The sequence below is a fragment of the Salvelinus namaycush genome, chromosome 9, assembly GCF_016432855.1.
Source record: "Salvelinus namaycush isolate Seneca chromosome 9, SaNama_1.0, whole genome shotgun sequence".
Lineage (NCBI taxonomy): Eukaryota > Metazoa > Chordata > Actinopteri > Salmoniformes > Salmonidae > Salvelinus > Salvelinus namaycush.
In genome coordinates this window covers 8,900,998-8,914,347 of record NC_052315.1, presented here as the reverse complement: position 1 = coordinate 8,914,347, position 13,350 = coordinate 8,900,998, and the positions used below count along the sequence as shown (strand labels likewise).

General features: G+C 53.2%; 1 protein-coding gene across 2 annotated transcripts; it reads left to right on the top strand.

Moving 5' to 3' along the window:
- The first annotated feature begins 10,404 nt into the window (after positions 1 to 10,404).
- Positions 10,405 to 12,444, top strand: LOC120053641 (leucine-rich repeat-containing protein 15-like). Of its 2 annotated transcripts, XM_039000797.1 has the most exons (3): positions 10,405 to 10,543; positions 10,655 to 10,698; positions 10,819 to 12,444. In XM_039000797.1, the coding sequence occupies exons 2-3, from the start codon at positions 10,690 to 10,692 to the stop codon at positions 12,235 to 12,237; spliced, it is 1,428 nt and encodes a 475-aa protein (XP_038856725.1). In that variant the 5' UTR covers positions 10,405 to 10,543; positions 10,655 to 10,689; the 3' UTR covers positions 12,238 to 12,444. The 2 variants fall into 2 exon arrangements, with proteins under 2 accessions (XP_038856725.1, XP_038856726.1); XM_039000798.1 differs by lacking the exon at positions 10,655 to 10,698.
- The last annotated feature ends 906 nt before the right edge of the window (positions 12,445 to 13,350 follow it).

Sequence of the window (13,350 nt, the reverse complement as noted above, 5' to 3'; positions counted from 1 at the left end):
CTCCAGTCATGAGCTGCCCTCCAGTCATGAGCTGTCCTCCAGTCATGAGCTGTCCTCCAGTCATGAGCTGTCCTCCAGTCATGAGCTGTCCTCCAGTCATGAGCTGTCCTCCAGTCATGAGCTGCCCTCCAGTCATGAGCTGCCCTCCAGTCATGAGCTGCCCTCCAGTCATGAGCTGCCCTCCAGTCATGAGCTGCCCTCCAGTCATGAGCTGCCCCTCCTGTCCTGAGCTGCCCCTCCTGTCCTGAGCTGCCCCTCCTGTCCTGAGCTGCCCCTCTGTCCTGAGCTGCCCCTCTGTCCTGAGCTGCCCCTCTGTCCTGAGCTACCTCTCTGTCCTGAGCTACCTCTCTGTCCTGAGCTACCTCTCTGTCCTGAGCTACCTCCTAAATCATGTGGGGGCCTTGGGGAGGATTCTTAGGCCAAGGTCGTGGGCGAGGGTCGCCACTCAAAGGACGCTAAGGAGGGGGACAAAGACAGTGGTGGAGTGGTGTCCTCGTCCTGCGCCGGAGCCGCCACCGCGGACAGATGCCCACCCAGACCCTCCCCTTGAGTTTTAGGGGTGCGCCCGGAGTTCGCACCTTGAGGGGGGGGTTCTGTCACGTTCCTGACCTGTTTTCTGTTGTTTTGTATGTGTTTAGTTGGTCAGGACGTGAGCTGGGTGGGAATTCTATGTTGTGTGTCTAGTTTGTCTGTTTCTATGTCCAGCCTAATATGGTTCTCAATCAGAGGCAGATGGTAATCGTTGTCCCTGATTGAGAATCATATATAGGAGGCTTGTTTTGTGTTGGGATTTTGTGGGTGTTTGTTTCCTGTCTCTGTGATTGTCTGCACCAGATAGGTCTGTGTCGGTTTTTGCACATTTGTTATTTTGTATTGTTGTTTGTAGTGTTTCACTTGTTCTTTATTAAACATGTTTAACACTAGCCGCGCTGCACTTTGGTCCTCTCCTTCACCCCTGGAAGAAAACCGTTACAGAAACACCCACCAAACCCGGACCAAGCAGCGTGGCAACGGGCAGCAGCAACAGCAGCAGCGGTACAAGGAGGAATGGACATGGGAGGAGATTCTGGACGGAGAAGGACCCTGGGCAGAGCCAGAGGAGTGTCACCGTCCCAAAGCGGAGCTGGAGGCATCAAAAGCGGAGAGGCGGCATTATGAGGCGCTTGCAAGGCAGAGTGGCTGGAAACCCGAGAGGCTCACCCAAAAATTTCTTGGGGGGAGGCTAAAGGGGAGTGTGGCGAAGCCGGGTTGGATACCTGAGCCAACTCCCCGGGCTTACCGTGGAGTGAGAGGGCGTCGTACTGGTCAGACACCGTGTTATGCGGTAAAGCGCACGGTGTCCCCAGTACGCGTGCTTAGCCCAGTGCGGGCTATTCCACCTTGCCGCACTGGGAGGGCTAGGTTGGGCATCGAGCCGGATGTCATGAAGCCGGCCCAACGTATCTGGCCTCCAGTACGTCTCCTCGGGCCGGCGTACATGGCACCAGCCTTACAGGTGGTGTCCCCGGTTCGCCTGCATAGCCCAGTGCGGGCTATTCCACCTCGCCGCACTGGCAGGGCTACGGGGACCATTCAACCTGGTAAGGTTGGAGAGGCTCGGTGCTCAAGAGCGCGTGTCCTCCTTCACGGTCCGGTATATCCGGCGCCACCTTCCCGCCCCAGCCCAGTACCACCAGTGCCTACACCATGCACCAGGCTTCCAGTGCATCTCCAGAGCCCTGTTCCTCCTCCCCGCACTCGCCCTGAGGTGCGTGCCCTCAGCCCGGTACCTCCAGTTCCGGCACCACGCATCAGGCCTATAGTGCGTCTCAGCCGGCCAGAGTCTGCCGTCTGCCCAGCGGTGCCTGAACTGCCCGTCTGCCCAACGCCGCCTGCACTGCTCGTCTGCCCAACGCCGCCTGCACTGCTCGTCTGCCCAGCGCCGTCTGAGCCATCCGTCTGCCCAGCGCCGTCTGAGCCATCCGTCTGCCCAGCGCCGTCTGAGCCATCCGTCTGCCCAGCGCCATCTGAGCCATCCATCTGCCCAGCGCCGTCTGAGCCATCCGTCTGCCCAGCGCCGTCTGAGCCATCCGTCTGCCCAGCGCCGTCTGAGCCATCTGTCTGCCTAGCGCCATCTGAGCCATCTGTCTGCCCAGCGCCATCTGAGTCATCTGTCTGCCACGAGCCATTAGAGCCGCCCGTCTGTCCCGAGCCATTAGAGCCGTCCGTCAGTCAGGAGCCGCTAGAGCCGTCCGTCAGTCAGGAGCTGCCAGAGACGCCAGCCAGTCAGGAGCTGCCAGAGACGCCAGCCAGTCAGGAGCTGCCAGAGACGCCAGCCAGTCAGGAGCTGCCAGAGACGCCAGCCAGTCAGGAGCTGCCAGAGACGCCAGCCAGTCAGGAGCTGCCAGAGACGCCAGACAGTCAGGAGCTGCCAGAGACGCCAGACAGTCATGAGCTGCCCTACAGTCATGAGCTGCCCTCCAGTCATGAGCTGCCCTCCAGTCATGAGCTGTCCTCCAGTCATGAGCTTTCCTCCAGTCATGAGCTGTCCTCCAGTCATGAGCTGTCCTCCAGTCATGAGCTGTCCTCCAGTCATGAGCTGCCCTCCAGTCATGAGCTGCCCTCCAGTCATGAGCTGCCCTCCAGTCATGAGCTGCCCTCCAGTCATGAGCTGCCCCTCCTGTCCTGAGCTGCCCCTCCTGTCCTGAGCTGCCCCTCCTGTCCTGAGCTGCCCCTCTGTCCTGAGCTGCCCCTCTGTCCTGAGCTGCCCCTCTGTCCTGAGCTACCTCTCTGTCCTGAGCTACCTCTCTGTCCTGAGCTACCTCTCTGTCCTGAGCTACCTCCTAAATCATGTGGGGGCCTTGGGGAGGATTCTTAGGCCAAGGTCGTGGGCGAGGGTCGCCACTCAAAGGACGCTAAGGAGGGGGACAAAGACAGTGGTGGAGTGGTGTCCTCGTCCTGCGCCGGAGCCGCCACCGCGGACAGATGCCCACCCAGACCCTCCCCTTGAGTTTTAGGGGTGCGCCCGGAGTTCGCACCTTGAGGGGGGGGTTCTGTCACGTTCCTGACCTGTTTTCTGTTGTTTTGTATGTGTTTAGTTGGTCAGGACGTGAGCTGGGTGGGAATTCTATGTTGTGTGTCTAGTTTGTCTGTTTCTATGTCCAGCCTAATATGGTTCTCAATCAGAGGCAGATGGTAATCGTTGTCCCTGATTGAGAATCATATATAGGAGGCTTGTTTTGTGTTGGGATTTTGTGGGTGTTTGTTTCCTGTCTCTGTGATTGTCTGCACCAGATAGGTCTGTGTCGGTTTTTGCACATTTGTTATTTTGTATTGTTGTTTGTAGTGTTTCACTTGTTCTTTATTAAACATGTTTAACACTAGCCGCGCTGCACTTTGGTCCTCTCCTTCACCCCTGGAAGAAAACCGTTACAGAAACACCCACCAAACCCGGACCAAGCAGCGTGGCAACGGGCAGCAGCAACAGCAGCAGCGGTACAAGGAGGAATGGACATGGGAGGAGATTCTGGACGGAGAAGGACCCTGGGCAGAGCCAGAGGAGTGTCACCGTCCCAAAGCGGAGCTGGAGGCATCAAAAGCGGAGAGGCGGCATTATGAGGCGCTTGCAAGGCAGAGTGGCTGGAAACCCGAGAGGCTCACCCAAAAATTTCTTGGGGGGAGGCTAAAGGGGAGTGTGGCGAAGCCGGGTTGGATACCTGAGCCAACTCCCCGGGCTTACCGTGGAGTGAGAGGGCGTCGTACTGGTCAGACACCGTGTTATGCGGTAAAGCGCACGGTGTCCCCAGTACGCGTGCTTAGCCCAGTGCGGGCTATTCCACCTTGCCGCACTGGGAGGGCTAGGTTGGGCATCGAGCCGGATGTCATGAAGCCGGCCCAACGTATCTGGCCTCCAGTACGTCTCCTCGGGCCGGCGTACATGGCACCAGCCTTACAGGTGGTGTCCCCGGTTCGCCTGCATAGCCCAGTGCGGGCTATTCCACCTCGCCGCACTGGCAGGGCTACGGGGACCATTCAACCTGGTAAGGTTGGAGAGGCTCGGTGCTCAAGAGCGCGTGTCCTCCTTCACGGTCCGGTATATCCGGCGCCACCTTCCCGCCCCAGCCCAGTACCACCAGTGCCTACACCATGCACCAGGCTTCCAGTGCATCTCCAGAGCCCTGTTCCTCCTCCCCGCACTCGCCCTGAGGTGCGTGCCCTCAGCCCGGTACCTCCAGTTCCGGCACCACGCATCAGGCCTATAGTGCGTCTCAGCCGGCCAGAGTCTGCCGTCTGCCCAGCGGTGCCTGAACTGCCCGTCTGCCCAACGCCGCCTGCACTGCTCGTCTGCCCAACGCCGCCTGCACTGCTCGTCTGCCCAGCGCCGTCTGAGCCATCCGTCTGCCCAGCGCCGTCTGAGCCATCCGTCTGCCCAGCGCCGTCTGAGCCATCCGTCTGCCCAGCGCCATCTGAGCCATCCGTCTGCCCAGCGCCGTCTGAGCCATCCGTCTGCCCAGCGCCGTCTGAGCCATCCGTCTGCCCAGCGCCGTCTGAGCCATCTGTCTGCCTAGCGCCATCTGAGCCATCTGTCTGCCCAGCGCCATCTGAGTCATCTGTCTGCCACGAGCCATTAGAGCCGCCCGTCTGTCCCGAGCCATTAGAGCCGTCCGTCAGTCAGGAGCCGCTAGAGCCGTCCGTCAGTCAGGAGCTGCCAGAGACGCCAGCCAGTCAGGAGCTGCCAGAGACGCCAGCCAGTCAGGAGCTGCCAGAGACGCCAGCCAGTCAGGAGCTGCCAGAGACGCCAGCCAGTCAGGAGCTGCCAGAGACGCCAGCCAGTCAGGAGCTGCCAGAGACGCCAGCCAGTCAGGAGCTGCCAGAGACGCCAGCCAGTCAGGAGCTGCCAGAGACGCCAGCCAGTCAGGAGCTGCCAGAGACGCCAGACAGTCAGGAGCTGCCAGAGACGCCCTCCAGTCATGAGCTGTCCTCCAGTCATGAGCTGTCCTCCAGTCATGAGCTGTCCTCCAGTCATGAGCTGTCCTCCAGTCATGAGCTGCCCTCCAGTCATGAGCTGCCCTCCAGTCATGAGCTGCCCTCCAGTCATGAGCTGCCCTCCAGTCATGAGCTGCCCCTCCTGTCCTGAGCTGCCCCTCCTGTCCTGAGCTGCCCCTCCTGTCCTGAGCTGCCCCTCTGTCCTGAGCTGCCCCTCTGTCCTGAGCTGCCCCTCTGTCCTGAGCTACCTCTCTGTCCTGAGCTACCTCTCTGTCCTGAGCTACCTCTCTGTCCTGAGCTACCTCTCTGTCCTGAGCTACCTCCTAAATCATGTGGGGGCCTTGGGGAGGATTCTTAGGCCAAGGTCGTGGGCGAGGGTCGCCACTCAAAGGACGCTAAGGAGGGGGACAAAGACAGTGGTGGAGTGGTGTCCTCGTCCTGCGCCGGAGCCGCCACCGCGGACAGATGCCCACCCAGACCCTCCCCTTGAGTTTTAGGGGTGCGCCCGGAGTTCGCACCTTGAGGGGGGGGTTCTGTCACGTTCCTGACCTGTTTTCTGTTGTTTTGTATGTGTTTAGTTGGTCAGGACGTGAGCTGGGTGGGAATTCTATGTTGTGTGTCTAGTTTGTCTGTTTCTATGTCCAGCCTAATATGGTTCTCAATCAGAGGCAGATGGTAATCGTTGTCCCTGATTGAGAATCATATATAGGAGGCTTGTTTTGTGTTGGGATTTTGTGGGTGTTTGTTTCCTGTCTCTGTGATTGTCTGCACCAGATAGGTCTGTGTCGGTTTTTGCACATTTGTTATTTTGTATTGTTGTTTGTAGTGTTTCACTTGTTCTTTATTAAACATGTTTAACACTAGCCGCGCTGCACTTTGGTCCTCTCCTTCACCCCTGGAAGAAAACCGTTACAGAAACACCCACCAAACCCGGACCAAGCAGCGTGGCAACGGGCAGCAGCATCAGCAGCAGCGGTACAAGGAGGAATGGACATGGGAGGAGATTCTGGACGGAGAAGGACCCTGGGCAGAGCCAGAGGAGTGTCACCGTCCCAAAGCGGAGCTGGAGGCATCAAAAGCGGAGAGGCGGCATTATGAGGCGCTTGCAAGGCAGAGTGGCTGGAAACCCGAGAGGCTCACCCAAAAATTTCTTGGGGGGAGGCTAAAGGGGAGTGTGGCGAAGCCGGGTTGGATACCTGAGCCAACTCCCCGGGCTTACCGTGGAGTGAGAGGGCGTCGTACTGGTCAGACACCGTGTTATGCGGTAAAGCGCACGGTGTCCCCAGTACGCGTGCTTAGCCCAGTGCGGGCTATTCCACCTTGCCGCACTGGGAGGGCTAGGTTGGGCATCGAGCCGGATGTCATGAAGCCGGCCCAACGTATCTGGCCTCCAGTACGTCTCCTCGGGCCGGCGTACATGGCACCAGCCTTACAGGTGGTGTCCCCGGTTCGCCTGCATAGCCCAGTGCGGGCTATTCCACCTCGCCGCACTGGCAGGGCTACGGGGACCATTCAACCTGGTAAGGTTGGAGAGGCTCGGTGCTCAAGAGCGCGTGTCCTCCTTCACGGTCCGGTATATCCGGCGCCACCTTCCCGCCCCAGCCCAGTACCACCAGTGCCTACACCATGCACCAGGCTTCCAGTGCATCTCCAGAGCCCCGTTCCTCCTCCCCGCACTCGCCCTGAGGTGCGTGCCCTCAGCCCGGTACCTCCAGTTCCGGCACCACGCATCAGGCCTATAGTGCGTCTCAGCCGGCCAGAGTCTGCCGTCTGCCCAGCGGTGCCTGAACTGCCCGTCTGCCCAACGCCGCCTGCACTGCTCGTCTGCCCAGCGCCGTCTGAGCCATCCGTCTGCCCAGCGCCGTCTGAGCCATCCGTCTGCCCAGCGCCATCTGAGCCATCCGTCTGCCCAGCGCCGTCTGAGCCATCCGTCTGCCCAGCGCCGTCTGAGCCATCCGTCTGCCCAGCGCCGTCTGAGCCATCCGTCTGCCCAGCGCCGTCTGAGCCATCCGTCTGCCCAGCGCCGTCTGAGCCATCCGTCTGCCCAGCGCCGTCTGAGCCATCTGTCTGCCTAGCGCCATCTGAGCCATCTGTCTGCCCAGCGCCATCTGAGTCATCTGTCTGCCACGAGCCATTAGAGCCGCCCGTCTGTCCCGAGCCATTAGAGCCGTCCGTCAGTCAGGAGCCGCTAGAGCCGTCCGTCAGTCAGGAGCTGCCAGAGACGCCAGCCAGTCAGGAGCTGCCAGAGACGCCAGCCAGTCAGGAGCTGCCAGAGACGCCAGCCAGTCAGGAGCTGCCAGAGACGCCAGCCAGTCAGGAGCTGCCAGAGACGCCAGCCAGTCAGGAGCTGCCAGAGACGCCAGCCAGTCAGGAGCTGCCAGAGACGCCAGCCAGTCAGGAGCTGCCAGAGACGCCAGACAGTCATGAGCTGCCCTACAGTCATGAGCTGCCCTCCAGTCATGAGCTGCCCTCCAGTCATGAGCTGTCCTCCAGTCATGAGCTGTCCTCCAGTCATGAGCTGTCCTCCAGTCATGAGCTGTCCTCCAGTCATGAGCTGTCCTCCAGTCATGAGCTGCCCCTCCTGTCCTGAGCTGCCCCTCCTGTCCTGAGCTGCCCCTCTGTCCTGAGCTGCCCCTCTGTCCTGAGCTGCCCCTCTGTCCTGAGCTACCTCTCTGTCCTGAGCTACCTCTCTGTCCTGAGCTACCTCTCTGTCCTGAGCTACCTCTCTGTCCTGAGCTACCTCTCTGTCCTGAGCTACCTCCTAAATCATGTGGGGGCCTTGGGGAGGATTCTTAGGCCAAGGTCGTGGGCGAGGGTCGCCACTCAAAGGACGCTAAGGAGGGGGACAAAGACAGTGGTGGAGTGGTGTCCTCGTCCTGCGCCGGAGCCGCCACCGCGGACAGATGCCCACCCAGACCCTCCCCTTGAGTTTTAGGGGTGCGCCCGGAGTTCGCACCTTGAGGGGGGGGGTTCTGTCACGTTCCTGACCTGTTTTCTGTTGTTTTGTATGTGTTTAGTTGGTCAGGACGTGAGCTGGGTGGGAATTCTATGTTGTGTGTCTAGTTTGTCTGTTTCTATGTCCAGCCTAATATGGTTCTCAATCAGAGGCAGATGGTAATCGTTGTCCCTGATTGAGAATCATATATAGGAGGCTTGTTTTGTGTTGGGATTTTGTGGGTGTTTGTTTCCTGTCTCTGTGATTGTCTGCACCAGATAGGTCTGTGTCGGTTTTTGCACATTTGTTATTTTGTATTGTTGTTTGTAGTGTTTCACTTGTTCTTTATTAAACATGTTTAACACTAGCCGCGCTGCACTTTGGTCCTCTCCTTCACCCCTGGAAGAAAACCGTTACACAACTTATATATGATCCCAAATCAGGGACAACGATAGACAGCTTCCCCTGATTGGGAATCAACCACACCAACATAGAAATAAGGAAACTAGAATGCCCATCTTAGTCACACCCTGACCTAACCAAAATAGAGAATAAAAACCTCTCTACGGCCAGGGCGTGACACACATAACATTGTGTGTGTGTGTGGGGGGGTCTACTAAGCCATATGGAATTGTTTAAAGAGGGTCATACCAAGGATAAGGATTATTATTATTTTTTATCATGATTTTAGATTTTGTGACCCCTTGAAGTATCAAAAAAATATACAGTACGAGTCAAAAGTTTGGATACACCTACTCATTCAAGGGATTTTCTTTATTTTTACTGTTTTCTACATTGCAGAATAATAGTGAAGACATCAAAACTATGAAATGACACTTATGGAATCATGTATTAACCAAAACAGTGCTAAACAAATCCAAATATATTTTAGATTTTAGATTCTTCAAAGTAGCCACCCTTTGCCTTGATGACAGCTTTGTACACTCTTGGCATTCTCTCAACTATTGGCTCAAATGCATTAAGAAGGAAAGAAATTCTGCAAATTAACTTTTAACAAAGGCACACCTGTTAATTGAAATGATTTCCAGGTGACTACCTCATGAAGCTGTTTGAGAGAATGCCAAGAGTGTGCAAAGCTGTCAAGGCAAAGGGTTGCTACTTTGAAGAATGTCATATATAAATTATGTTTTGATTTGTTTTACAATTTTTTGGTTGCTACATGATTCCATATGTGTTATTTCATAGTTTTGATGTCTTCACTATTATTGTACAATGTAGAAAATAGTAAAAATAAAGAAAAACCTTTGAATTAGTTTCTGTGTCCAAACATTTGACTGGAATCCTGTGTTTCAGACATAAGGAAGTGGATGGCATCAAATGTTTTACTTGTTCGTGAGAGTCTCACCTTATTAGTGTATAGCCAAAACTGTTCGGAGAACACAGAAAGAAGTTGACAGATCGGCTGTACCGACTTCAGACGAATCCCAAGACGCTTGCGAGTGTCGTAGAGCAAAACGGAGAACACCATCGTGTTCGGGAGAGTCTCATCTTTCCATAGAGGGGTTTGCTATGGACAATTCTGGGAGAAGACCGATTTTTGGGATGTCCCATGGTCTGACAAACACCACTCTAGCTCTGTCACCTTTCACCGCAGATGCGTAAGTCCGACATCGGCCGACGCGGTGGACTGAGACGCATCCAACAGATATCTCAAGCTTAAACTGACAGCTTTTTATGGGGATGTTTTATTATTAGGATAATTCGATTTCTGGGGGAGCGGAGATCGACTCTAGGAAGATAATACATTTTTACAGTTAAATTACGTCTTTACTATAAAACCCATTAAAACTCTGTGCGCAAGGCGGTCTCGTGAAAAAAACATGCCACCTATGGAAATCAAATGCTCTTCCAACTCATTCGTTCTAGTCCGGCCCTGGTTTGACAAAGGAACATTTGTAGGCTTTCCGCCAACTTTCGGCAGGTAAATGAAGACATTGCCACCTAAACTTTCCTAAATGAATGACAGAAACTCTTCTACCTACTACTTTATGAACCTGCTAGTTTATGAATATGTACATTCATCATTATTCATTCTCTGAACCAATCTGCTTAAAAAGGAATGATTTCCCCTGCTGCATGTGATGTGTGTCTGTGACTTCTGTAGCAGTACCATTAGATCAGACCAGTGAACTTTGACTCAGTGCCACTGTATCCTGTATCTCATAGTGTGTTCTGGAACTCACTGAATCACTTCAACATTTCAACTGAACTTTAACATGACAAAACAAAAACCATAGCTACTCTAATTGAATCTATATGGACACTGGCGTGTGTGTGTGATGATTAGAAACTAGGAAGAATATAGAATAAAGTACTAGAGCCTAGAGCACACAAATTGTGCACTAGCCCAAAACCATAAAACCAGTGCCATTTACTTCCTCATTTTACTATAGCCCCCCCCCCCATGTGTGTTCTATGGGCTCACGCCTCTGTTCCTTCTTGTCTCTGAAAGCAGAGGGTTCTCTATTCACGCCCCATGATAGCACACTGGAAGCCTGCTGTGGGACTTAGATAAGCTGATTAACAGGAGTAAACTATAAAATGGTGTTTGCCTGACTCTCTCTATAACTGTCTTACTCGCCTCTGTCGATTATAAGCCTCAAGACGAGAGGAAATCATCAGGTATGGCTGTTTCCTTTTGTGTCAGACGTCACTTAGCATTACATGAATTAGTTGACTAGCATGTACAGTATACCGTCATTGCTCTGCTTAGCATTTATCGTTTTGTTGCAGGTATCACTTCAGGGCTTCATAGGCTATCTTGAATAATGCAGCATGTAAGCTTTCTGTTAACTTTCAAACTATTCTCTTTGAATCAGTACTATAAAGGTGAATATATCAAGTTAATTGCAATATCAAAACAAAATCTTTACATGAAAAGTTGTATATATTTTCAGGAAAAAATGACTAGAGGACACACCTTCATCTGTCTTCTGCCTTTACTGATTGGGTATTCATCTCAGTCCTGTGAGAAGGAGACCGACTGCCCCAAAGACAACTGGGATGTTTACGGCAAGGAAGTGACACAGATCCCAGTAAGTCTGAAAGCAGGTGTCACAGAGGTCTTCTTTGTGGAAAGTAACATCATTGTCATCCCAAAGGGGGCCTTCGCCACCAACCCGAGTCTGGAAAAGGTAGAGTTCATCACCACCCCCATCGTGTCCATAGAGAACGGTGCTTTCGAGGGATTGGTCGACCTCAAGCATATTGAGATCTCCAGTACCCCGCTAACATCCTTGTCTGTAGACGTCTTCCAAGACCTGCACAACCTGGAAAAACTTCTGCTGAAACTCAACAGGATCCGTAGTCTGGAGAAAGGATTGTTTGATGGCCTTAAGAAACTGAGAGAACTCCAATTACACATAAACAAGATTGACACCATCGAGGAGGGGACATTTGATGACCTAGAAAACCTTCGGACCCTCCATCTGGCCAAAAACCACCTCAGTTCTGTGTCCTCCGCCCTGTTCTCAAAGCTGCACAAACTGGAGGTACTGAGGCTCTATGAGAACCAACTTACCGCCATTCCTGACGATATATTAGAAAATCTTTCCAATTTGAAGGAGATCGCTCTACAGGGTAACAAAATCACTTCAATATCAGCCAATTTGTTCCCACATAAAGACAAATTAAACAAGATACTTTTGGACAATAACATGTTGACTGAATTGCCTCCAGAAATATTTGTGGGCTTTCCTCTGCTTAAAACATTGACACTAAATGGAAATAAACTTGCAAGTCTACCTCCTGTCCTCTTTGGAGAGATGCCCAAACTGACTGAGTTGAGTCTCAGTCGAAACATGATTACCAGCCTTCCTCAGGGAGTATTTAGTCCTCTAAAGAAACTCAGGAAGTTGGATCTGTCTAACAACCAATTGTTCACCGTGTCTGAAGAGTCTTTTGAGGGCCTTGAGAAGCTAACAGAACTCAATCTTCAATACAACCACATCAAATCATTGAAAGCAAACACCTTTGAAAAGCTGACATCACTAACCACCCTTAGACTGGCTCATAATAGCCTGGGGACACTTCCAAAGGATATATTTGACCCCTTACCAAAACTCAGCAAAGTCTATTTAAACAACAACACTTGGGATTGTGACTGCAGGATGGTCCCCCTCTTCAATTGGATGAAGGCAAACCCTGGCAAGATCAAGTCTATGTCTCCTGAGATCTGTAACCAGCCGGAAGATTTAAAGGGACAAGAAATCATGTCTCTCAAAGAGGACCAGCTCATATGTCCTGTATCTCCTCTGACCACCATCGCTTCACTCACCACAACCACCACCACGACCACAGCAACCACGACAACCTAAACAACCACACCATTGTAACCACCATGCCCACTACTACAGTCACAACTACAGAGCCTACGACTACTCAGCCACCTACAACCACTTTGCCAACCACAATGGCCACCACAACTGAAGCCACCACCCGAACTACAACCACCATTGTGACCACCTCACTAATTACCACAACTCTGATACCCACCACCAGAGGGACAACCACAGCACTGACTACAATCACATTACCCAATCCCGAAAAAAATCACCACTTTAGCCCCTACCACAATCACCACCTTAGCTCCTACCACAACCACTGTCACAACCTCAATACCCACCACCACACTTTTTACCACTTTCCCAACAACCACCATCACAAGAACCACCCGGAGAACCACCATCACAAGAACCACCTGGAGAGACTCAACACAGCCACTGACCACGCCAAGGATTTTCAGCTGTCCCAACATAGCACTTTCTCGTCACCCGTCCCCCTCCTACTACACCCGCCAGGCCTGGAGCAAGGCCTCTCAGTGCAGGGCCCAGATGATATCCTACACAGCCATGCTGGTGGTGGAGATAGCCAGCACCAGGGTGCAGCCTAAGTTCACCCTGTCTCTGTACAGCTTGCTCCAGCGCAGGGAGAGGCTGTACACCCGGGTCAACCTGAATCACTTTTCCTACAGAAAGGAGGTCACGCTGAGGCCAGTCAAGGTGACAGAGACTGTGGGTCTGTGATCAGGGGGGGGGGGGGGGGCACATGATTGTGCAAATCACAAGGCCCTAGTGATGCGGTAAGGCGGAAGAAAATAGGGAATGTTAGTCATATTTTCTGAAAATTAAATGAACACAAACATATCAATCAAATGAATTTATGAATCCCTTTTTACATCAGCCGATGTCTTTGGGGTGCCACAGCCCAGGAGTAGTTCAATACAGTAACACTGCCACAGCCCAGGAGTAGTTCAATACAGTAACACTGCCACGGCCCAGGAGTAGTTCAATACAGTAACACTGCCACGGCCCAGGAGTAGTTCAATACAGTAACACTGCCACAGCCCAGGAGTAGTTCAATACAGTAACACGTTATGTAAGTCATAAAGATATTGTTCGTGTCGGGTAATTGTTGCTCATAGTGAATAG